This window comes from Manis javanica, chromosome 15, assembly GCF_040802235.1.
Source record: "Manis javanica isolate MJ-LG chromosome 15, MJ_LKY, whole genome shotgun sequence".
In the NCBI taxonomy this organism is placed as follows: domain Eukaryota; kingdom Metazoa; phylum Chordata; class Mammalia; order Pholidota; family Manidae; genus Manis; species Manis javanica.
Genome location: NC_133170.1, coordinates 86,737,633 through 86,762,064, shown reverse-complemented (window position 1 = coordinate 86,762,064; position 24,432 = coordinate 86,737,633). Strand labels below are relative to the sequence as shown.

At 65.5% G+C, this 24,432-nt stretch overlaps 2 protein-coding genes across 6 annotated transcripts; both read right to left on the bottom strand.

Moving 5' to 3' along the window:
• Positions 1–12,723: 12,723 nt before the first annotated feature.
• On the bottom strand, positions 12,724–13,971 carry GP1BB (glycoprotein Ib platelet subunit beta). The gene is made up of 2 exons (XM_036993498.2): positions 13,840–13,971; positions 12,724–13,616 (listed from the first exon to the last, which is right to left on the bottom strand). Exons 1-2 carry the CDS (start codon positions 13,847–13,849, stop codon positions 13,018–13,020), a joined length of 609 nt encoding a protein of 202 aa, XP_036849393.1. The 5' UTR covers positions 13,850–13,971; the 3' UTR covers positions 12,724–13,017.
• Positions 13,972–14,103: 132 nt separating this feature from the next.
• On the bottom strand, positions 14,104–22,615 carry SEPTIN5 (septin 5). Of its 5 annotated transcripts, none has more exons than XM_036993496.2 (12): positions 22,483–22,615; positions 22,341–22,351; positions 17,918–18,014; positions 17,728–17,814; positions 17,337–17,460; positions 17,095–17,229; positions 16,852–16,969; positions 16,631–16,732; positions 15,778–15,874; positions 15,551–15,686; positions 15,232–15,334; positions 14,104–15,136 (listed from the first exon to the last, which is right to left on the bottom strand). In XM_036993496.2, the coding sequence occupies exons 1-12, from the start codon at positions 22,523–22,525 to the stop codon at positions 15,080–15,082; spliced, it is 1,110 nt and encodes a 369-aa protein (XP_036849391.1). In that variant the 5' UTR covers positions 22,526–22,615; the 3' UTR covers positions 14,104–15,079. The 5 variants fall into 5 exon arrangements, with proteins under 5 accessions (XP_036849391.1, XP_017531365.1, XP_036849392.1 ...); XM_017675876.3 differs by lacking the exons at positions 22,341–22,351; positions 22,483–22,615 and adding exons at positions 18,379–18,459; positions 18,611–18,940; XM_036993497.2 differs by lacking the exon at positions 22,341–22,351 and having other exon boundaries at positions 22,483–22,599.
• Between the last annotated feature and the right edge of the window lie 1,817 nt (positions 22,616–24,432).

Sequence of the window (24,432 nt, the reverse complement as noted above, 5' to 3'; positions counted from 1 at the left end):
TGGGCCTGGGCTGGCCTAGCCCCCAAACATTTCTTAGAGATTAGGCCCTAATCCCTGTCTGCCCCAGCGGGACCCCAGCCTTCCTGCCCTGTGCTGTCCACCTGGTCCCTCTACCCATGGTGCTCTAGCCTTCAAGGCTCTGGGAAGCTCCCAGAAGGAAAATGGCTCCATTGAGACCCCATCCCTGGGGGGTGCCTGGTGCCTGGGCCTGGCCCCTGCCAGCCCTGCTCAGCTTGAGGCAAACTTCAGGCCTCTTTGTCCTTCGTGGGTAGGCAGTCCCTTCTGATGTTGAGGCGAAGAAACCCTGTCAGGTTGCTTTTTCATTAAGCTAGTTTCAGCACACAAAGCCCCATTCTCACACCTGCATCCCAGTCAGACATCGCCAATCCATCCCAGATCTCCTGCTCCACGGACTGGGAAGCTTCGGGCTCCTTGGCCCTGAGCTCCTGGTGGCCTCTGCACATGGGCTCACTCACCCTGATGGTGGCAGGGAGGGTGGCCCGGTAGCATTCTTGGGCTCCTGAATCAGTCCTAGAGGGGTTCAGGGCTCCCAATAGCCCTCACGTGGTGCTGGAGACGAGAGGGACCAGCAGTGTGGGAGCTGACATCAGCTGACACCCACCCTTGGTGCTGAAGCTGCTCCCGGCTCTAACCCCTTGAGGGGCTCCTGCCATGTTACCTCTGCTGTTACCAGAAACTTTGGCCCAGGGAGGGGCAGGGTGGGAGGGGCTGGCCCTACCCCCACGAGGCCTGGGCGGGCGCCTTGGCCCAGCCTGGGCTCCAGAAACATTTGCTTTAAGTCTTAAAATATCAGGTTCCTGCATCACAGGGTTTCCCTGGGGGCTGCCAGGCAGGCGGGAGGGATTTCAGGAGAAAGAAGACTCCCCGCGGCTCCCCCAGCCCCAGGAGGCTCGGCCTGCCCCTTGGCCTCAGATGAAGCCAGCCGAGTGTCTGGGGGCAGCTGGCCGGTCCCCTGCTCCCCTGCTCTGGGGGAACCCCCAGTTGGCCACACCAACCCCCACCTCTCCAGAGCCCCTCGGCCTCCTCAGAACCCTGGGGGGACGGAGGACAGGTCCTGACAGGAGGCCTACTCCCGGAGCTCGGACTTGCTCCGGGGGAGCCCGCGGAAGCTTTTAGCCAAGGACGGTTCAGGTGGGGAAGCCGAGGCCTGGGGGAGCAAGGCCTTCTCCAGCCACACAGCGAGCCTTTCGCACGTGACAGTGGGGCTGCGAACCCCACCCGGGTGTCCGGCCCTGCGGCAGATTCAGGAGGAACCTTGAAAAGACGACGATGCCGCCTTGGTGCTGGGCCCAGCATTCAGGGTGGCTTCCCAGGGACAAGAACACCTGCATGGGGCCTTGAAGAGTGAGAATTGAGTTTTAGGGTGGTCCTGGTGGGAAAGGCCTCCTGGACAGAAGGACCAGCCTGTGCAGAAGGGCCAGCCTGGTATAGGTTTGTGCTAGCATCATGGTTAGAGAGGAGGTTCCTTGGGGGTGGGGCCCTAAGAGGCCTCAAACAGGCCGGAGAGGTGGTTGGCCGGGCTGCCAGGGGAGGATGGGGTGGGTTTGGGTGACCCTGGTGCTCAGAGCAGGCTTTGGGACCTGCTGCTGGGGAGGCAGGACAGCCCTCCTGGACAGCCAGTTCTGCACTCACTATGAAGGTAGTTCCCTCCTGCTCTCTGCTGCCCTGGGGACCACCGCCCAGGCAGCCCCCACAGCCGCCTACTCCCCTACAGGCAGACCACCGGCCTTGGCCTGGGGGACCAGCCTCGGCGCAGAGCGGGAATTGGAGCCAGGCAGCAACAGCTGGCCCTGCTCGAGCGTCCCCCAGGGGCCACCGCCTTCATTCCCAGGCCCCCATCTCAGCCTGTTCCCAGGCTGCAACCCCCCTCCCAAAAACACGCTGCAAGGGATGTGGTCAGATGAGGCTCCGAGGAGACCACCGGCTGGGAGATCTCACCTACCCCCTGGCTACCGGGAAGCAGGACCTCGCGCTCCGGCTGGGCGCCCAGCACGGCCCCGTTTCCATCCCTCTGCTGGTGCGCAGGGGGGCTCAATCTCCCTGCAGGAATACAGACTCTGGGTGGGTGGAAAGTCGCCAGGGCACCTGTGCCAGCCAGCGGGGCTGCGAGACCCCCAGCAGCTCCCAGAGCCACTGCACGCACATCTGTGTAGGTACAGAAACCTGTTCCATGGCTGCCGGCCTTCCTGGTAGCGCCAGTGGGGTCAGCATGCTGCCTTGCCTCCCAGGCCGTGTCTCTGCCCTCACACCCCACTCCGGGCCCCGCACGGCCTTGGGCACCACTCCCTGCGGCTGAGGCAGTGAATGCCTGTGGGCCTGCGGTGCCCTCCAGAAGACTGGCGGGGGCACGGTCTCCCACTTTACAGGCAGTGACAGCAAGGCTCAGCCATGAGGGTGGGAGAGATGCCCTGTGGCTCATCGGCTGAGGCTGCCACGTGACCTGGAGCGGTGGGGGTGGCCAGGGATCCGCCCTGAGATGCACATGGCGGGGGCCAGAGGGCAGAGGCTGGCGCAGCCTCCACAGCCCCCGCAGCCCCGAGGCACCGCCGTGTGTCTCCGAGGGGCGGAGAGTGGCAGCCTGCAGGATGGGGAGGTCGTTGGCACCCTTGAAACCCAAACCGGCAGCAGCTCTGGGAATGGGCGTCTGACCCCTCTGCGGCCCCCAGGATCCCGGGGAAAATCCTCGAGGCCAAGTTAATACCAAGACCAATTTTTATTTCAACAAAGTTAATTCTCAACAATGTGACACTGAGGGAGAGGGATTTTCCTGCCTGGGGAGGAGGGGGCTGGGGTCCGGACGTGGCGCCGCCCCTCCCCTCCCCCAGCTGTCCCCACGCCCTGGGCAGGGGCTGGGCCGCCCTGGGGACACAACCAGGGACAGAGCTTCCGGCTCCCCCCAGGCACCCCCCCTATTCCAGCTCAGCTTCCTCAGGCTGCAGTGCCCTCCCTACCTCCCTGCCTCCCTGGCCCCCTGGCCCCTGAGGTGGGTGAAGGCACCAAGCCCACCACCTTCCTTATCTTCTCGCTAAGGGCTGGTGCAACCCCTGTGACCTGGGCAGGCAGGCTCCAGAAGGTTCTCTGAGGGACAAAGGAGCCCGTGTTCCTCGGGTCACACAAACCTAGTGAACCCCTGACTTGCACCCTTCCGACTGTGTGGCTGGCCCGGACTCGACTGGCCCAGGGTGCCACGGGGCTGTTGGGAGGAGCAGGGTCCTGGGGGCAGAGGGTGCCCCCGCTCGCCCCAACCTGTGCCCACCTCCAGGAGCCCCGAGGGGCGAGGAAGGGAGGGGCTAGGGCCTCAGGGGGCTTGGACCCATCCCGCTGCCCCTGGGGCCGGACCAGAACTGCTCCCCAGCAGGATAATCGATGGTCTGGGGGCCTCAGCTGCCGCAGGAGGGCTGGAAGCCCTGTCAGAAATGCCGTCGGATAAGGCCACGTGTGCTGCCCTGCCTTCCCTCTGAAGAGGCCGCTGTGTTGCCCTTACCCTGGCTCCTGGGCCTTCCAAGTGAGGCACCCACTACCCTGTGTTCCACAGAGGGGAGGCAGGCCTGCTTGGGCAAGCACCCCTTCACACGAAGCCCAGCCTGTGCCCAGTGCCTGGCACAGCAGAGGGAGGCCTGTGATTGGGCAGGCGGCACTGGCTGCAGGGCCAGGGCACTAGGGCACGGAGACCAGTGCGCACACAGGTTAGAGGTTCAGGGCTGCCTGGGGCTGCCTGCCCTGGCCCCTGGGCTTTACTCTGGGGATGCCGCCTCATGGCAGGGGTAGGGGCCCAAGGGCACCCTACGACAGGCCAAAGTCAAACCAGATGGGCTGGGGGCCCTGTGGGGCAGGCGGGCCATTCGTCACCGTTATCTGCCCCGCCGCCAAAATCACAAACACATTTTTAAGTGAAGGACTGGCTGCCATTGGCCTGCAGGCCCTGATGCTGCCCAGCTGTGGCCACACTGGGCGGGGGTTGGGGTGGGGAAAGGTACAGAGAGGGGATGTGGGGGGCCCACAAATGGATGGCCAGAGGGAGGGGTGCCTGCTGACCCTGAGGTGCCCCCCAAGGCTGCCCTGGAGGCTGAGCCAAAGCTGAGACCCCCACCGTCTGGTATCTCTGGCCTCCCTGCTGGAACCCTTCAGGGCCTGCAGGCCCCGGGCACCCCTGCCTCCTGCCTTCCTCCCAGGGCCTTGGCACCACAGAGCCACCCTCTTACCCACACACTGACCCCAAGCCATGCGCCAGGGCTCCAGGTCGGGGTGTGCCCCCTGCGTGGGGCTGGCCGCTCAGTGGTCGCTCCGTGGGATGGGTCAGGGGCAAGGCCAGGAGTGGCAGAGACAGAAAGAGCGGCAAGTGATGAGAGAGACGGGAGTGTGAGCCTGGTGCCTGTCACCAGAGCCCCACCGTCCATGTCACCACGAAGCCAGCCCAGCCTCGGTGGCACAGTCCTGCCTCCCTTGTGCCATGGCCTGGTCACAGGGCACAGCCAGGGCCTGTCCTCTAGGGTGTCAGGTGAGGGCAGGGCTGGGCTCCATCTGGCCACCACTCTGGGAGCCAATGCGGGTCCTACCCGGCACCCTGGACCCCTGGGCAGGCCCAGGGGGGTGGGGGGCGCCAGCAGAAATGGCCTGTGACGGGGGCGGGCGTCCCAGGCGGGAAAGCAAACAGTGTCAGCGGCTAATGAGCGGGAACCGGGTCTGGGGCTGAGGGCCGGGGAGGGGCAGGGCCATCGCTCATCCTGACAGGCGGGCGGCAAGGGGGGGCCTGGAGACCAGAGATGGGGGGAGCATGAGAGTCGGCAGAGGGTCCCCTGGAGACCCGACCCCACACACAGACAGACGGACAGACAGGGGGAGGCAGCCGGCCCGGCCCCTGGCTGGCTGCCATCCCAGCTGCGGCCCCAGGGGACCTGACTTGCTCCCTCGTGTCCCCTGTTGGACGGGGCGGCCGCCCTCTCCCCTGACAGACTTCACAGGATAAAGGAGGCTGTCCAGAAATGGGGGCGGGGCCTGGGACCCCCGTGCTGCACGCCAGGGAGCAGGAATCTGGGGTGTGAGGCCTGCCCTTCCCAGGGCCTTGTTGTCCCCATCTTTACAAGGCTGAGGGAGGCAGGTGGGTTCTGGGGTGCGTTGTCTGCTCTGACCGCCCGCCGCCAGTGTTCCCCCCGCTGTGTGCAGCCCCAGGTGCCTCAGGCGCCCACCACAAGAGGCCCCCCAAAGCCTCCCTGCCTCCAACAGGCCCGGCTGTGTGCACGGGAGGTGACTCAACACCCAGGGGATCGGCCCCTCCAGTCCCGCACATTAAAGCTGCTGCTCCACTTTGCAGCTGGGAAGACAGAGGGGCAGAGTGGGAGGGCAGTGATGGGTCAGACATAAGGCTGAGCGCTTGGCCTCCATGTCTCTGGCAGGTCAGAAGCCTGCGTCCCTAGCCCTCACCCAAGCGGAGCCCAGACTCCCCGCCTGCCGTCTGACCCAAGTGCCCTGAAATCGCAGGGCTTCTGAGCAGGTGGGAGCTCGGGGTCGCTCTGCAGTCCCTCGTGGTCCGGTCCTGGCCGGGGTGGCCTCACGACGGCCCTGCTGGCCAAGTGGCCTTTAGGCGTCTGCCTGTGGGGTGGGTGTCCAGGCCCCTGTCCTGCCTCAGCCGGGAGGGAGGGGCAGCCATAAATTCACACCGCCAGCCGCCTGTGGGATAAATGTGTCATCGGCTGCACGATTTACGAGCACACCCCTGGCCCGAAAGGCAGAGAAAACAAGCCTCTGTGTACACATGGCATGGCAGGCAGGGACGGGTGGCTGCTGGGGGCACGCAGGGGCACGGGGGGCCAGCAGGACACGTGCACATGGGAGGTGTGGGGACGTGGACGTGGGGGTATGGTATCACAGACACACAGATATGTGGGGACACACCCGCCCCCATACAGTGAGGTGTCTGTCGTCTCCGACATACCCACAAACACACATACATGCAGAGGTGTGATCACACACACATTGGAAGGTGGTGTGGCATGCTCAGGGCCACTCGATGTGTGTGCCACTCAGAAGCACGTGTGACTGGCCTCGTGTTGGACCCACCCTGGAGGTGTGCTCTCTCCCAGGACCTCGGAGGAATCAGACCCAGGGATAAGAAGATGGAAAGCTCTCGGGACTCGCATGTGCGTTTATGCATATGCGTGTGCGTGTGCCCGTGCGTGTGTGGGGGTGCAGTCTCCCTTATCTCCAGACAGCCCATGAGGAGGACTGTGGTGGAGGGGACCTGAGTGGTGGTGCCTCAGTTCCGTTTGGATCCCACCTGCTTTGAGGCAAGCCTGTCTCAGAGGTCCAGGAGCACCAGATGGCTGTGGCCCCACCAGTCCAGCCACTGAGCACAGCCAGACGCCAGAGCAAAGGGAGCAAGTCCCTGCGCACTGCCGTGCCCACTGCCCGTCTTCCCACAGGGACCCTGCGGGGCAGTCTCAGGCTTGCACCTCTGCAGGCACTAACTTCGGTCACTTGCCGGGACCAGTCCTGGGGCAGCAGCCCAGCTCTGAGAGCGCTGGGAGGACCGAGGGAGGATTCGGGAGGGGGGGCCAGGGAAGGGCCGGGGGAGGACTCTGGGAGACCCCAGGAGCAGAGGGAGGACTTGGGGGAAGAGTTGGGGAGGACTCAGTTGACTCTTCACGGCATCTGGGCTGGCAAGTCCCAGGGAGCTCCATGGGCCCGAGGCTGCAGGTTGGCTGTAGCTGTCGACGCCCTCGCAGTGCTGCACCCACAGGTGACCTGGACCCACTCATGCTCCAGCCACTTCTGTCGGACTCGCCGCAAGAGGCTCAGTACTGTGGCCCCTGAGAGGACTCTGGTGGCAGTGGGTCCCCAGCCCAGGCAGAAGGGGCTGACTGATGACCCAGAGACCACTGTGGCGGAACCACACACCCCAAATAAGGAGAGGCAGCCTCACTGACCCCGTCCCAGGGGTCAGAGCAGACACCCAGAGAGCTGAGCAGGGGCCTCCGAGACCGAGGGCTTCACAACGGGGACCCACCGTATAGACACCTCAGACTGGGGATCCCCAGCAGAGACCTAAGACCAGGGCCCCACAGAGAAGAGACCTGCAGAGCAGATACCCCACATGAAGACCTGCCGCAGACAGAGCCACACAGCAGGGAACCTCAGCAGGGACCCCCAGAACAGGGCGCACCCAGGTGGCATTTTGTGCCAGGAGAGACCCAGGGCTCCCACAAATAGGTCTGTCCCTGTGAAAACACCACTGGTCTCCTGCACTCCCCCCGACATGAATGTCTCGGGAAGGCGGCATCCGTGAGCTCTCACTGTTCCTGGTCTGTATCGCGAACACCCCCAGGGCCCTGCCCCCAGGCTGTGCTCCCACAGCTGGCAAGGCAGCCCAATCACTGGAGAGCCTTTAATGGGGACACAGGGGCGCAGGCAGGCATGCCAGGACAGGTGGCTGTCAGGGGTGCCCCCCGGCCCTGCCCACACAGAAGCCCTTTCCTCCGTATCTGCAAAGACTGGCTGGAATCCCTCAAGAGCATCTTTAAATAAACAAAGCACAGAGAAAAGCCAACTCCCAAATACAAGTCCCATCAACATAGATTTTCACGCAGACGCACGCAGAGCTTGGCCTTCGGGCCTCCCATGAGCACCTCCGCAAAGCCCTGCCCAGGTCCAGGAGTCCTTCACCCCATTTCCCCGGACCCCCAGCCCAGGCTGCAGCCTCCCTCTCAGGGCTCGGCACGCCAGGCCTGTCCACACATCTGGACAAGAGAAGCAGCTGCCACGGGGAGCCTCCCCTTCTCCTGGGACCTGTGCACCCACAGCCTGGGGGACGTCCAGCCGGTAAAGCTTGAAGGAGCCCTCAAGCTCCTCCCAGCTCTGAGGGTCCCTTTACCACACTGGGGGCACAGTGACCAGGCTGGCCCCATCAGAAGGGATGGGGGCTTCTGCTGGGTAGAGATCTGCGGACAAAGGAACCTGAATCCCCAACCCTCCCCCACGCAGCTGGTGGCCCCAGATCCGGATGCACACTTGTGGGAACAATGGTGAGAGTGCGTGGTCACCGGGTGGATATTCACGACGGATGGCAGCCCCCACCATGCCCTTGGCACCCTCCCTTGGCAACACAGTCTGTGCCTTCCCCTAGGAGGTGTCTTCTGGCAGCACAGTTCTATACCCCCAGTCTGGACTGTCCCCAGGAGGTCCTTCCAGAACCCCTTCAGCACACTGGTCAGTGTCCCAGGGCAAGGGTGGGCTCAGGAGGTGACAAGGTCCAGACCAGCCCACTGGACACTCAGTGCTTCTTGCAGACACACTTCCAAGAGCTCAGAAGATCTTCCAAGACAAGGAAGGCCCATCCCTGCCCCTGCCCCTGCCCCTGCTCTAGAGATTTCATGGTGGGTATTTGTTTCCTTGTGGACAGGTGGCCTTATTGGACAGCCTGAGGAGTTGTCTGTGGGACAGACCTCTGGGGCAGGGATTGGGGTCTGGGCATGTGGAAGCTGAGTGTATCCTAAAGGTCCTGGGGGTAGTCCCCTGGGCTCTCTCCAGCCTTGCCCACCAAGTACTGCTCCCACCCAAGGTGATCCTTACACCTGTGAAGGGGTCCCCACCTGGCCCATCTCTCAGCATCCTGTGGGGGAGGGGCGTGGTGGCAGGAAAGCAGGGTGGATGGAGGGGCAGATAGCATTTCCCCTGGGGCAGAAGGGACCACCCCCCTGTGGGGCTTCACTGTGGAGGACCACTGAGCCAGTTCCTGCGGGGTGAGCCCATGGGGTCTCCTGACGGGATGGGACATAACTCCCTGCAGACGTTTCCTGTCTGTGAACAGAGAAAACGAGGGCGGCAAGGGTGTGCATCCAGTGTAGATGGCCCTGGGTGTGGATGGGCTATGGGCATGTGCCTGTGCTGGGGAGAAACAGAGGTGGGGGCCGGGCTATCCCCCAAGGGCTGCTTAAGGAGGGAGGGACACAGCTAAGGCCAGGCCCAATCACCGGGACCAGTGACCCCAAAGGCCCCCTTCAGCCTGGGGGGGAGTAGGGGAGTGCTCCGAGAGAGACCCCTGCTGATTTACGGGCCTCGGGAGACAGGAGTCAGGACTGCCGGCCATGCTCCCTCCCGCCTCCTCCTCCCTGTCGGGGGTCGGTAGGGTGCGGTGGCTCTCAGCCGGTTTCCAGATGGGCCTGGTGGAGACCCTGAGCGGAGGGCCATGGTGGGGGTCAGCTGGCCGGGCACAGCTGCCTGGTCCCTTTGGTTGTCTCTGGGTCTGCAGGCAGTCTCTGTTCATCTCGGGCACTGTCTCTGTCACACGCAGCCCCCCTTTCCCATGGCGGCCTGGCTGGGTGGGGGTGGGGGCTGGTGATTTATCACCCGCTGCCTGTCTTCCATCGGAAACGCCGGGGGTGGGCGCAGACGGTGCGGTGAGCTATGGGCCCCCAGGGCCCCGCCACCCACCCCAATGTTGTTGCTCTGTCTGGGCGGCCCCCCGCCCCCCAACACGGCCAGGGCCTCGGACCCCCAGACCTTCCCAGGGCCTCGTCCCCGCCAGTAAGGGGTCGGCCCCCACCCAGGCTTCCCCTCACCTCCCCGGGCCGTTGGGAAGGTGGCGGAGCCTCTGCCCCACTTCGCCGGGGAGCCCCCCTCCGCCCCTCCGTCCTCGGCCCGCCGCCCGCGCGGGAGCGGCCGCGGCGCACACAGCAGGGGCTCAATAAGTGTTTACGGAGCAAACAGGCGGCGGGAGGGCGGAGGGCACACCTGGGCTGACCCCGTGTCCGCCGGGCGGAAGGGGTCCCTTATCTTCCCGGTTGACGGGCTGTCAGCGAGCCGGGCAAGGAGGGGAGAAGAGCGGAGGAGTGTCTGTCAGCGGCCGCCCGCGAGGAGGGGTGCGTCTGCCCGGCCCCGCGGCCACCCACCCCCGCCCCCGCCCCCGCCCCCGCCAGGCCGGGCCTCCGCAGCCCGGCGCCCCCCTCGGCCGCGCCCCGCCCCGTGAGGCCTTTCCCGCAGGCCGCGAGCGCCCTCTGGTGTCCCCTCGCGGTCGCGGCGCTCCGGGGAGAACGGGCGCGGGCCGGGGCGGCAGGTTCAGAGCCCGCAGCGCCCACCCATTTCACAGATGAGGACACGGAGCCTCCCGGTGGGAGGTCGCGGCCGTGCGGCTCTGCCCAGCCTCGCTCTATGCAACCTTTTGACCAGTCACCCACTCAAAGCTGCGGGTGTAGCTGGAGCCGCGGGGCGGGCCTCAGGGGCACAGGCCTGGACACGATCTTGCACCTTGTGTCGGTCAGAGCAGGGCCGGGAAGCTGCCCGCGGAGGACACTCTTGAGTGAGGGCTTGAGTGGTGAGGACACAGTTACCAGGAAGGGCGTGCCCAGCGGGGACCCGGCAGGGTGAAGGGGGGTGCACCGGGTGCTGGGCCTCGATGGAAGGCTGAGGGTCCTGAGAGCCCAGGGAGGCTGGGTAGCAGCGTGGTCAGAGGAGCCCTGAACCAGCCAGTCTGGGGGCTGGGCAGAGCCCCCTGTCCCCTCCCCCAACCTGTGCCCAGCCGGAAGGAGTCTGAAGCCCCCCGAGGGGAAGAGCTATCCTTAGGGAACGGCCGCTGGGGCAGGTGAGTTGTCCAGGAGGTGGAGGACAACTCCGGGCGGAGGGGCCCAGTAGGCCCCTGAGCTGGGGGGAGGGGTGTACCCTCCGCCTCCCGCACAGGGCCATTCAGGGGCACTGAGCTGGGACTGTCCACTTCCCCACGCTCCTTGGAGGCTGAGACCCCAGGGTCAGTGCAGGGCAGGTCAGCTCAGGGTCAGGAGTTGGAACTGGGGGCTCCCAGGCAGCCCCAAAATGGCCAGCCAGTGAGGACAGTCCCGCACCCCCGCTATGGTCTGTACCTTAGCAGGCACCAGACTAAACAACGTAAGAGGCGGAAGGGAAGAGGGCTTCCTGGAACAACCATGGGGTTCAGCTGCTGCACCCTCTCATGAGCAGGAAGTCCTTTTTTAGGTTTAACCACACTGTGGTGCCAGTCTCTTTCCTCCACCAGAGAAGCTCCAGCTGCTTCCACAGCTCCAGCCCTATAGAGCTGCCATGCCCACCTTTCTCAGCTGGACGTGGGCCCGCATGCCCTCCAGCCTGTGGGCAGGGGTGGTGGACCTGGGCTCCTGCTGACCACTCCCCACAGCCCCTACTGGGGCCTCATCCCACTGCCCAGGGGGCCTCCTTCTCTTAAGTTGTAGTCACCTGGGACCCCCAGAATGTTTCTCTCTGGCCCTGCGTTTGTCTCCCAAAAGCCTCAACGAGGAGGAGCAGAGAGTGGGTCACAGGAGCCTGGTCTAGGCTCAGCTCCCAGTGTAGCTATGGAGTCAGTTCAGGCCAGCAGGGAGACCCCTCTCTGGTAACTGGTTTCCTCTTCTGAAAAGTAGAGGGAACACCCCCTTTCTGCACCACACTGGGATAGAGTTGGGGGGTTGCCTGTATGCCCTGCTGACAATGACCATTACCTTGGACCCACACCAGGGGTCCTGGGGGGCCTGGGCCGTCTGCTGGGGAGGACAGGGTGGCCGCTTATTTGTGCATCCCGATGTGGTAGTAAGGCTGGACAGTCGGCCTGAGTCTACAATGGGCCGGATGCCCCTTACCTGCCCACAAAGGAGGGGGTGGCCCCTGCCTCATGTCTGACCGGCAGCCCTGAGATAGCATCAGCCCAAGCGGACGGCCATCCATCTTATTCCACAAAGGCCAGGACAAAGGCTGTGTCAGCAGCAGCCTCCCCGACCCGGTCAGTGGGGGCCAGGGCCTTCCTGTGCCAGGCGGCCAGGGCCCAAGCCTGAGGGTCCTGTTTGGGGCCTATAGAGAGCAGCCTTCATTGTTCATGGGGCCACACTTAGGGCTGGAGCAGGACCCCAGTGGCGAGGAGGGCATCGGCCTCTCATTCAGGCACCCCGGGGCTCTCGTTGGCAGCCTGTGCTGCGCTGGGCACCAGGGAGGGGTTCCATGCCCTGGGTGCTGAGGGTGGGATGGGGAGGACCTAGAGACACAGGGCCCAGAGGAGTGCCTGGCCCATCTGGACAGCCAGAGGTGTCTTCCCCCCTGGGAGTGGTGGCTGATGGAGGACAGGCACCCCTGAGACCCACTCACCCCTGCAGGGACCTTCTCCGGACCTCCCCTCACAGGGCTAGTGTCTCTGCACCCCATAGCCCCCTGCGGGCTGAGCTTCTCACTCAGATGCCCAGGGAGTTCCAGGTGCTCATCCCCAGTTCATCCTTGGTGGCCCTGCCAACATGGCATAGTCCTGCCACCGGGGAAACCTCACACTCTGAACTGGCCTCAGGGCCACTTCACGGCCCCTTGCTAACCCGGAAGCTGCCATGCCCGGCATCCTCTCTCTTAAGTGCACTGCTCTGCCGTGTCCTCTGTCTCCACATTGCCTTCACTATACACAGGGCCCTCACTTCCCTTGCGGCGTCCCGCCCCTGTGTCTTCATTGTCCCGTATCCCCTCCCCCCAGTGTCCTTGCTGACCCCACAGCATCCTCACCACCCTACAGTGTGGGTACTATCCTTTGGGTTCCTCTCTGTCTTCACACTTAACTTCCATGAGTCAAGGGGAGTTGACTCCCTGACTTTATGTGCCTGGAGGTTATTTTGGGTGTGTATGAATGTGTGCCCGTGTCCCCTTGAACCGTCTCCCAGGGCTTTGCAAGCTTGGGGAGGGAAATCCCAGGTCTCGTGCTGCAGAGGCCGGTCAGATGGGGAGAAGGGTTTATTCCGCGCTGGAGTTTGGCGTGGGCGGCTCCGCAGGGTGTGGGCGGCAGTTGGCCCCCGGACCTGCCGGAGCGTCTGGGGCGTCAGCTGGCCTGGCTAGCGGTGGGCGTGCAGCAAGCAGCCGGGCCCACATGCACCGGGGCCTGCAGAGGGTGGCGTGGTCTGGGGGATTGTGCCTGGGCGGCGGATGAGAACGGTCCAGTTAGGGCGAGGGCTCCTCGGGGCGGGGACCTGCAGAGTTGGCCGGCCCGTGTCGCCCAGCGCCAGTCGGCTCCTCTCACGACTCGCTGGCTCCGGCCGGCTCCCCCACCAGCGGGGAGGTCAGCGACAACGAATGCGCGGCGCGGGCGCGGAGCCTCCGCAGGCGGCACAGCAGCAGCGCCAGGAGCAGGGCGTGCAGCAGCCCGAGGCCGAGCAGCAGGAGCTGCGCCCCCAGCGCCCCCCAGCAGAGCGCGCCGTGCGCACACGCGGCGCGCAGCTCGTCCTCCGCCAGGTAGGGCAGCAGGCGGCCGCGCAGCGCGGGGGGCGCGGCGCAGCGCAGGTCGCGGTAGGGCGCTCGCTCGGGCCGGCCGGCCAGCCAGGCGCGAAGCGGCACCAGGTGGCAGTCGCAGCGCCAGGGGTTGGCGCCCAGGTGCGCGGCGCGCAGTACGGGCAGCGCGTCCAGCAGCCCGGGCGGCAGCGCCGTCAGGTTGTTTCCCGTCAGCACCAGCTCGGTAGTGTCCGGCGGGAAGGCGGCCGGCAGCGTGGCCCACGTGAGCCCGCGGCGCCCGCAGTCCACGCGTGTCCCCGCGCAGTCACACGGCGTGGGGCAGCCCTCGGCCGGGCGGCTCGGCGGCGCGAGCAGAAGGAGCAGCAGGCTCAGCGCCGCTCGCGGCCCTGGAAGAGCGTCGCCGTGAGCCCGCAGGCCTGCGGAGCACCTCGAGGGGCGCCTGGACGCCTAGCGCGCCGGACCCCACTGCCCTCCACCCGCACCCCCCACCCCCCGCACAATGCGGGACGTGCTCTGCGCGGCTCCTCCTCCCGCAGCCCAAACGACTGCGGCGCCCTCCAGCCCAACAGCTCGGGGCGCGGCCCGGGCCCGGCGGCACCCCAGACTCACCGGGGCCCATGGCGACAGGATGGTGGCCGTGGTTGCTCTGGAGCGCCAGGCGTCGGCCAGAGAGCCGGGCAGCAAGGCGGCCCGCCCCGCCCCCGCCAGGCCCCCGCGCGCCGGCGGGCCGACCGCAGCGCAGCCGCCTGCCAGAAATAACCCCGAGGCCGAGCGGAGCCGCGCTGCGGCCGCAGATAGCGCGCTATCATCCGCGCCGGCCAGCCGGCCAGGCTTCCGCCCCGCGCGCTCCCAGGGACACTCGGACACCGCGGCGACGTTCACCAACACTGTTCTCCTGTCACCGGGACAGGAGGCGGCATTCACAACTGAACAAAACTGGAGAATGGGGTTTGGGGAAAGGGATCATGCGGGTGGAGAGATGGGGCCAAGGGCTAGGGAACCCAGGGCGACCGTCCTGCCTGGGGGAGGGACACAGGGACCTCCAGAGACAGGCAGGGAGTGGCAGTCTATGGGTAAGAGTTTGCCAAGTTGCCCACTGCCCGCTGTCCTGGAGCCCTCAGGCCAGGCCATCGCCATGGGGGAGGAGCATGGGCAGTCACAGGCCTCCCGGCTTTAGAGGTCCTCACTGCCCACAGCCAGCCGGCCTCCTTAGGTCTAGAGGGCCCCAAAGTGCTTCGGCTGCCCACCCAGCCTGCTGAGCTACGCAGTGGTGACAGGGTGGAGGGGTGAGGAGGTAAGGAAGGGCTGGGCCTACCTCCCACAAAGTAAGGTCCCCGCATATGCTGGGCGGCCCGTGGAGGCAGGCACATGAGGGCTGCCAGGCCTGCTCAGCAGCACTGGGGTGGGGTCTAAGCCCGGGGTCCTGGGGGGCTGCTCCTCTCCTCTGCCTTGGTGCACCCACCCTCCCCGAGTAGGGACTGGAGTCTAAGCATGTGAACTTCTGGGGTAGGGGTAGATCTCAGAAGTCACACCCAGCCCAGCCACTGCCCCCCAAGGCCAGAGGGCCCAGCTGTGCGTGCTGTTGTCAGGCCCCCAGGAAGCAGGTACAAATGAGGGAGGAATTGGTGCTGAGAATAAATTAGGGTTGGCTGGGGGCTGTGACCCTGCGTTTCCAGGTCAGGTCAGGAACAGTCTGGGTCTGGACCATTCTGGGATTGGGGCTCTGTCCAGGCCTGTAGGGGATCCAGATGAATCCAGGGTTGAGTCCAGGCCAGTTAGGGTCCAGGGGTGGGAAGGGCCAGCCTGCAAACTGGCAGTGTATCCATGGCAACATGGAGCTGGGGCGGAGTCACTGGTCCTGCATCTGCTGCTTCATCTTCTGCAACATCTCCTGCATGCGCCTTAGCTGGGGGGGGGTGGAGGGGGGGTGGGGACAAGGGAGAGATGAGAAACGCCACAGGAGGGGCCTGTCCCCCTGCGCCTCCCCCAGGCCCCACCCACCTCCTCGTCCTTCATCCTGATGAGCTTCTCCGTCTCAGCGTCCGGGGTGGGCAGTGGCAGGATGGGGATGGGGCTCTCCATACGGCTGTCCTGTGTCAGTTTGCTGAGGGGTGGACAAGAGGGACGGGGCTGCTGGGAGGCTCAGCTGACGCTAGCAAGGCCCTGCCCTCCTGAGCTCCCACACGTCTGGGCTGGCTCTGGGTAGAAAGGTACTACTAGGCACTGATTTGGGGGATTGGAGCAAGGTTCAGGTCTGGGTGGGTGGAGACGGGGCTGGGGCGACATGGTGCATGATGGGGGCCTGGGGCAGGCAGCTCACCTGGTCATCTGCTGGATGCAATGTGCGCGGTAGTTCTCGTAGTGCACGTCGCACGTCACATCCTTGAGGTCGTGCATGTGCGTTCGGATAAGCATGTTGCGCAGCTTCACAAAGTCGCAGTGCGCCTGGTTCTCCACTGTGGGGCAGGAGCGGGGCGGTGGGTGGGGTGTGGGTCCTGGGGAGCCTTCCCAGCTGCTGGCCATGCCACACCCCATTCCGGAACTCACCCTCCACGATCCCCCAGGGGTACAGTCGCCCCCGGACCCGCTGCCCCTTGGCCTCCACCACCGTGTTGCTGCCGATAACAGCGAAGGGTGCGCTCTCCTGGGGAGGGGCAGGTGCAAGGGCTCAGGCTTGGGCACTATGAGTGCTGCTTGGTGGTTGGAAAGGGGCGTGGGCACTGAGCACCTGGTTAGCCTCTCCCCAAAGAGATTCTGGTGGCTCCCTCTGCCCCCTTCTTGTCCCTGTGGTGCCCCTGAAGCCACGACCGGTAAACCTTACCCCCTAGTGCCCTTGCAAGGCTGTGCCCAACCAGGCACACCCTCCCCTTCTGATACCCCCCACCAAGAGCTGCTCTGTCTAGCTACCTGGCCCTTCCCCTCCCCAAGGCTGAGCCCTGCTTCCTGCTAGCGATGCCCCTGCTGACTGGTTGGGGCCAGGGGCCCCACTCTGCTCCTTGCCTGGTGGCACATGTCCAGTGGCTTGGTCACCACCACTTTAGCCTCCAGGGCACCCCAACCACCAACAGAATTCTGGGATCCAGGATATGCCTGTGGCCAATAGGCCGGGCCCTTCTGCTGGTGACCCATGGGGAGAACAATGGGGAGCAGAGCTGGGGGGAGCCCTGGCCGGCAGCTGTGCCTTTGGGTCCTGCCAAGGGCTCCATGACCCATGGGAACCATGTGAGGCCCAACTACACGAGCCTGCTGGGAACAGGGCAGCCCTAGCTCCCTGAGGGGGCTCTACTGCCCAGACACAAGACCCTTGGCCCCCACCAAGCTGGACCTGGGCACTTGGCCCTCTGGGCCCATATGAACTGGCCCCCAGTTCCCTCCCCTGCCCACTGGGCTGCATGTACACCTTCAGTTCCCGATCCTGCTGCTTGAAGTCCTCGTCCTCGTCTGAGTCACACTCAGGAAACTGGTACACGTGGATCCCAAACTTGTCAATCTCCTCCCGAATCTGCGGCAGAAAAAGAGCCATTAGGTTGGAGGGCTGGCAGACCCCCCGGGCGCGGCACGGTGGCACCCGGGGTCCGCACACCTGGTGCTCTCGGCCCCAGAGCCCTGGGCCAGGCTCACCCGCTCCTTCAGCTTCCGGATCTCGCTGGGGACGAGACAGTCCGCTTTGGCAATGAGGGGAACAATGTTCACCTTCTCGTGCAGAGCCTTCATGAAGCCCACGTCCACGGGCCGCAGCCTACCAAGGTGTGGTGAGGGCATGATGGGTGGTGGGGTGCAGGGAGAGGCTGGGGATGGGCTGGGGGGTGGCTGTGTGGCCGTGGTGGAGACCCGCGGGAGGGCAGCCCCAGGACAGCCACGTACCCGTGCCCGAAGGGGGAGATGAAGTACAGGCAGCAGTGCACCCTGTTGTCTTGGATGTTCTTGCGGTTGAGGCCACTCTCATCCCGAAAGTACTGCTCAAACTGCTGGTCCACATAGTCGGTGATGGGCTTCCAGCTGCAGGCAGGAGGGTGCATGAGGCCAGGCCTCGAGGGCGGCCCGCCAGCCTGCGGCAGGTCCGATCAGCCTGGGCAGAGATCATTCCCCAGCTGGGCCTCGCTCACCACTGAGAGTTGTTGACAGCATCCCCAAAGCCGGGCGTGTCCACAATGGTGAGCTTCAGCTTGACCCCCTTCTCCTCGATGTCCACAGTGTGCTTCAGGATCTCTACGGTCTGGCTGATGCGCTCTGTGGGGTGGGGGGCCTTGTTTGGAGAGGTCTCTCTGACCCTCACCCCTACCAGGCAGCCAGGACCCTGAGTCTCCTTCATCCTACTGTTTTGGCCCTGGCCGTGAGGCCTGACTGTGGTTTGGGCCGCTCCTCCGGGACCGTAAACAGGAGCCCCATGCTATGGGGAGAGAGGAGCAGGGCCTGGACCTGGAAGGGCACCCTGTGAGGGGGGTCACACCGCAGGGGATGAGGAAGCTGTGCCAGGGCTGCATGGGGCCCACTCACCCTCAGCACTAAGCAGCTTCCGGTCCTTGTACAAGTCGGTCAGGAAGAGGCTGTGGACCAGTGTGGACTTCCCCAGGCCCGACTCACCTGCCCATAGGAAAGTGAAAGCTGGGTTAAGGCCGAGGCCCCTAAAACAGAGCCTGGCCAGCCAGTGGCCCCAGCCACCCACCTGGGAGCCCGGCCCACTCACCAGCTACCATGAGTGTGAAATCAAAGCCCTTCTTCACGGACTTTCGGTGCACCTGGTTGGGCAGTGTGGCGAAGCCCACGTATTGCTTGTCGATATCCTGGAGGCAGGGGCAGGACAGGTCAGGGGCCTGCCAAGGCCCTTGGGGCAGCCTGATGCCCTATCTCCTACCCAGCAGAGGACAGAGTCCTCCAAGTAGCATGTTTCAATGGCAGGAACTGGGTGAGGGCCCGTGGGCAAAGGTCTGGTGGTGGGAAGGCAGGTCAGAGGTGGCAGGTGAAGGCACGCAAGCCCCAGCCTCCGCGAGGAGCTCTGCAGCGACCCGCGGGTGTGTGGAGGGGGATGTCAGGCCTGAGCAGGTACACGTGGGCCCTCTCCTGGCTGGTGAGCAGTGGGCACCAGATCCCTTAGACACGCCCAAGGCCCTACATAGGCTGGAGAAGCCCCAGGGCCTCAATACTCACCCTTCCAGAGGGTGGGAGGCCCCATCTGGCCCAGATCCAGCCGCGGGGGTGGCTGGCTCCAGCAACGAGCAGGAGCAGCGGCTATTTATAGACAGCTGTGCTGAGTCGCCCCGCCAACCCACCCCGCAGCCCCTGCCCCGAGGCCCTCCTCACAGCCCCGCAGCCCTCTGAGGCCCCGCCCCCGCGGGCGCACACACTCTGACCCACATTCCACTCCCCCCTCCACACACACCTTAAGCCTCCTCTGGGCTTGGGTCCGAGGGGACAACAGCTGCTCCACCAGGCGGTCCTGGGGTGCTGCCAGCGAGTCCATGGCAGAGAACCCCTAGACTCTGCCTGCTGCGTGGGGGCCTCAGACCCCGTCAGGCTCCAAAGCCAGGCGTTCTCCAGGGACTTACGCGCGGTAGTGCCTTGAAGCCCTGTTCTAGCCCCGATTTACGGATGTGGGAACTGACTGGCGAGGGGACGTTGCCCACCCGGGATGCCACCGACCCGGGAGGCCTTGCAAGCCATCCTCCTGCCGCTGCGGACCGGCCCGCGGCGCGTGTCGCAGCCACAGGCAGGCCCTGCTCCCACCGAACCGGAGGCGGGGCTTCGCCGGCGCTCGCGGGGTGGGGCAGAGACCGCCCTGCCCGCGCTGTCGCCGGGAAACAGTCGCCTGGAAATTGGGCCGCGGGCGGAGCCACTGGAAAGCTGCTGCGGAGGGCCGGGCTGAGCACAGGCGCGGGGGCTGGTGCGCCGCTGCACGGACGGGGACCCCCGCCGCCCGACCTGCGGCCTCGGCCCAGGCATCCCGACGCCCCGAGTGGCCGCTGCGGGGAGGCCGCTGCCTCCCGCGGGCCCCGGGTCTGTAACTGCGGCGCGTCCCACTCCCCAGAGGCGTGGCGCGGCTTCCGCCCGCCAGGGGGCGCCGGAGGACGCTCCCGGGACCCACACGGGAGCCCGCCGGGTTCACCCCTTCTCTCCTTACAGACTCCGCCCGAAAATCTGGCGGTGTCACGCCGCCCCCAGCTGCCCACGGACGCACCCCCACCTCGTGTGTGTGTTTGGAGGACTCGTGGTCCCCGAGACAAGTGGGAACGAGGCGGGGAACAGCCCCCTCCCAGGCCTGGACCATCCCCAGGCCCGCGGAGCCTTCCGTGGGGCGGGGGCGGGGGGCTGCGGTCAGAGCACCGGACACTCGCCCACCCCACCCGCCCTGCCTCTGGAAACTTGGAAGCTGCGGCCAGCGCTCTGCCCCACACACCAACCCGCCATCTGTGCGTCCCCACCGCTGTCTCCAGACAGCCATTGCCAGCAGAAGGGGGCACCGAGTGGGCCCCCCTTCCCATCAGGTGCTCGCTCTCTGAGCTCCCCAGCGCTTACTCCGACCCACAGGGCTGGGTGCGGGGAATGGAGAGCTCCAGCCATCTTAGCTCTGACCCCCTGGGACGACAAACTCTTCCTGCCCCTCCCCCTGCCCCGCCCCCAGAATCAACAAGACAGAGCCGGTGGGGCAGGGGGAGGCCTGGAAAGGAGCCGGGGAGTGTGGGGGGGGGTGTATGAAAAGATGCACACCCTGCATTGTGTGTGTCAGTAGGGATAGGCAGCCCCCCAGCTGCCTGGGGGACAGGGGGTCCCCACCTAGACGCCCCTCCTGGCTCCCCTGGTTATTATGCGGCCTCCATCCACACTCCCGATGCTGCCTGTGGGGCCTGGAGGCTGCTGGCACCTGGAGCGGAGGGGTGGGCCCACGGCTGGGAACAGGAGAAACCTTCATCCAGAGGAGAGTGTGGGGAGCAGGGGGAAGCCCCCAGGCCCCCAGCTTTCCAGGCCCCCCCTAGTCCTTTCTTGGGGAAAGCGTCTTCTTGACCCAGCCCTCTGCCCTGCTGACCTGCAGGAGGCCTCTGCTGAGTCCAGCCCAAACTCCACCAGTGGGTCCACTGTAGGTACAGCCCCTCAGCCCAGCTGCCGCGCAGACAGGCTGGCATCTCAGGCCCAGGACACCTCCAGGAAGACAGATGGACCCAGACCTGGGTCTCGGGCTGAGGAGCCTCGGCGTTCCACAGCCCGGTGTCTGAACGAGCCTGCGGCCCACAGATGGCCTCGGTCTCCTCATTGGTTAAGGCACAGCCTCTAGGGAGGCCCAGGTCAGGAGGGCAAGTCTCCCTCCCAGCCCCCAATCTGCCTGCCCTATCACCAGCCTCCACCAGACAGGGCCTGTGTATTCCCTGGGGGAGCCCCAAGAAAGGGGCCCTGCCACCCCCTTTCCCTGGCTCCTGCAGCAAAACAAATACTCCTCAGGGCTTTCCGAGCCCCAGACACAGCTGTGCCCGCCTCCTCCCAGCGCCTGAGACTCTCGAGGCACGTCCGTTCTTAGAATCACCAGAGTCAGCTCGGGAAGCAGCCTCCAGAGTCAAGAGAGCCCCCCTCACCCCCTCAGCCAGGAAGAGGGTCACAAAAGGAGGGCGCAGAGGGCCACCAGAGCTCTCCCACCCCCTTTCGTCCAGGGCCGACAGGCTGAAGCTCAGTGACACCAACAATGGGAGCAGCGCAGCCACCATGTGCAGATAAAGCCACCATGTGTGCACACCCAGCTTCCGGTCCCCCAGACCCATGGGGAGCCCACCCCAAACACCTGGCTTCCTGGCCCTGCACCCAGGGTTCTCCCCTCTGCTGTACAATGCCCTGTCCCTCTGGTCCTAGGGGCAGGGGAGGGTGAGGCTGGCTCCAAGCTAACCTGGAAAGATGGGCAGGCACAGGCCTGAAGGGGCTTACACCCCTGGAGGGTTCCCTGGGTGGTGCTGGGCAGCCAGCTGCCTGGCCCAGTGACTCCAGGTGCCTGCAGGCCCCTGAGAAGCTGTGGGGCTGCTCTCCTAGCCTGTGCTCCCTCTTTCCCTCAAACAATAGCCTGGCAGCGCGTGTCCCTGAAGCTCAGGCATTGTCTGACCAGCCTCGGTGGACCGGGAGGCAGCTCTGGTCCGGCCTCCCGTAGGAGCCCTCCCTGCTCAGGTGAAGTTGATGGGCTCCTCCCCATCAGTCTCACCTATCCCAGTGTAGGGCGCATCCCTGCTGGGAGAGTGGCCCCCTTCTGGGCCACTAATGGCCTGCTTGCTACACGGCAGACAGGAACTTTGGGTTCCACCCAGCATCCACCCTGTGTGTGAGCCTCCATCCCCAAGGGCTGCCAAGGGCACCCTGGTGCCAAAGTGGGGCCCTCTTTTGGTCCCCAGACAAGGCTGTGCTCAAGCCAGAGAGGATACCAGCAGAGATGCCCAGAACCGCCAGCCCACCTGGTTACCCACCCCCACCGCACTCTTGGGGTCTCCCAGCTCTGTTTAACCCCAACCCCAGGTGAGTTTCACAGCAAATGTCCAAACCAGTCTCCTGTGGGGTCCTGCATTCCCAGAGGGTGGTGACCACACCTGCTCCTTTGGGAAGCCACAAGCCTATTTGTCCCCACTAGGTTGGAAGACCTGTGCTGGGCACGCGGATGACTCAGACCAGGCCCTAGAAGGTCCCAGTCTGGGAAGCAGACCTGGCCACAGAGCCACCCGCTCAAGTCGGTGCGCAGAAAGAGGGGATGTAAGAGATGGAGGGTGGGGTGGGGCTGCTCAGGGTCTCTGTGCCGGCTGGCGGATGCAGACCCCTGGCCCAGCTTGTGGCCTGCTGTGACCGTGGCCACACTCAGGACCCCCTCAGCACACGGCACAAGGCCAGGTCAGCAAGGAGATGCTGGCGCTGGACCGGTGGGAAAGTGGCACTCAGCCCAGGCCCCGTCCTGGGAGGGGTGCACGGCCGTGCCGTGAGGGTCAGGCGGGAGGCGGCAGGGCGCCCACCCCTCCCTTCGCAGCCCAGGCGCGGCGGCACTGCCCGGGCTGACAGTCGGTGATCGCGACAGGGCAGGATGACGGCCGGCGGGGGCGGGGTCGCGCCTGGGCCGCAGCGGTGACAGCGGCCGGCGAGCGGCGGCGCGCACGTACCTGCTTGTCCTCTGCGGGGTCGGGGCGGGGCGGGTCGGGGGCCAGATCGCGGCGGGCGGGCGGGGGAGAGACGGAGAGACACGGTGAGAGGCGGGCGGGCGGGCGGCGGGGACAAAGGCGCGCGGGCGGGCGCCGGGCTCACCTGGGGTGGCCAGCTGGCTCCTGTACCGCAGGCCGGTGCTCATGGTGGCCGCCGGCGGGGGCCGTGCGCGCGGGGCGCGGAGACGAGCGGCGGAGGCCGAGGCCGGGCTGCGGGGTGACCGGCCCTCCGCGCCGCCGCCGCCCGCCCCGCCCGCGCGCCCGACAGCCAATCGGCGCCCGCCGCGCCCACGCGCGACCCGGCGCGGCCGGCGGGGGCGGGGGCGGAGACCGAGACGCCCCCGAGGCCCCCGCGCCCGCCGCCGGCCGCGCCCGAGACCCGGGCGACGTCCGCGCCGCCCTCGCTCACCGCGCCCACTGCCTGGCGGGCGCCCTTGCTCTCTCGCCCTGCCCAGTCCAGGACCCTTACTCCCGCGCCCCGGAGGACCCACGGTCCGTGCCTGGGCCTCTGCATCATTCCGCGGGGCGCCTCTGTAAGGCCTGCCCCTGGGGGTCTCGCTGCCTCGCAGGCCCCTGCACGCTCCGCCTGCTCGAAGTCGGTGGCTGCCCCCTCCTCACCTCCTCACCACGGCCGTGGGAAGCGCCCGCCTGGGGAGTCTTGCGCCTGACCAGGGCAGGGAAGGTGGTGGTCACTGCCCGGAAGGGCGGGAGGGCCCGCGCCCCAGCACCCTTCCTGCAGCCTGCCCAGTGTCGTGCACACGCTCCCTGGAGGGAGACACACCTGGGCAAGCGGCAGGGTCCCAGCCCCTGGGCGGTTGTCCCACCTGTCTTATCTGGCTTTATTTTCCTGGGCTTCTGTGTGAGGAGTAACTGGGCTAGCATCTGGGACAGGACTGGCCCGCCCTGCGAGGCCTGCCAGCCCCCTGCTCCCCTCCTCCCATCCTGGCGCTGCAGACCCCCAGGCAGACCTCTTACCACCTGGCGAGGGCAGCAGGGGGAAGGCCTCCAGTGCTGGCACTGTGAGAGCAGGGCCGGGGCCTGCACCCCATTCACAGATGGGGAAGCTGAGGCCCCAGACGTCTGGTGAGCTGGCAGGGCTCACAAGCATGAGTGTCTCCAGTCCTCTGTGTTGCTAGCATGCTTCCAGGTCCCCTCAGCCTGAACCTACTGGGACTGTGCCCAGGTGGCATATCTGGAGTCTTCAGTCCCTCTGAAAGGGACAGTCGGGTCTGGGGTCATCAGTTCTTCAGGCATCAGCCCCCTTGGAGGGCCTGCTGCAGTCCCCACAGGCCGGAAACGCCCATCTCTCCCCAGCCCTTGGCCTGTCCTCTGGCCTTCGGGCTCCTCCGTCTCAGGATCCCCAGCACCTGGCGCATGTGAGACAGGCAGGCGAGCAGTTCCATGGCTCTGCCAAATCCTGGCTCCCTCTCTCTTGGCGCCTCTGCTGGTCCGGAACTATGACGAGTGTGGGGACCCTGCCCTTCTCTAAACCCTCACCCAAAGCCTCAGGACCAGATGTGCTTGGAATTCAGAGTTCTCTCTATATCTCATGCATTATGTGACACCTCATTCGAGTCTGGGCTGCACCTCCTCATCAAACTCAAGATTTTTGTAGTGAAACACCACTGTTCACATGAACTGAATAAATAAAGACCATAATAATTGGCTGCACATCAGTTTAGGGCTGGAATTACCATCAAGGTCTGAAACCCTTTAAGTTTCAGAGCTTTTGGGGAATTTGGAATCTAGGAGAAAGGCAGGGAGGGGACACTAGAAGTGACAGGCAGGATTTCTGACCCTCTCAGCCCCCAGGCACTTGGTGGGAATCCTGTCTTGGGGACCTTGAGCTTTGCAAAATGACACTTGGGTGTTTAGCATGCACTGACCCATGCAAGCCTGTGCTCTGGACACAGGAGGAGAGACAGGAACCTGTCCTCAATGGGGCAGACACTGCAAAGGGCCAGGACAGCACTGGCCTACTTGGAGCTTGGGGGGAGGGGGCTCCAAGCTGTCCTGGGTCAGGCCTTGAGGGGCGTGGACTGCAGGTCAAGGG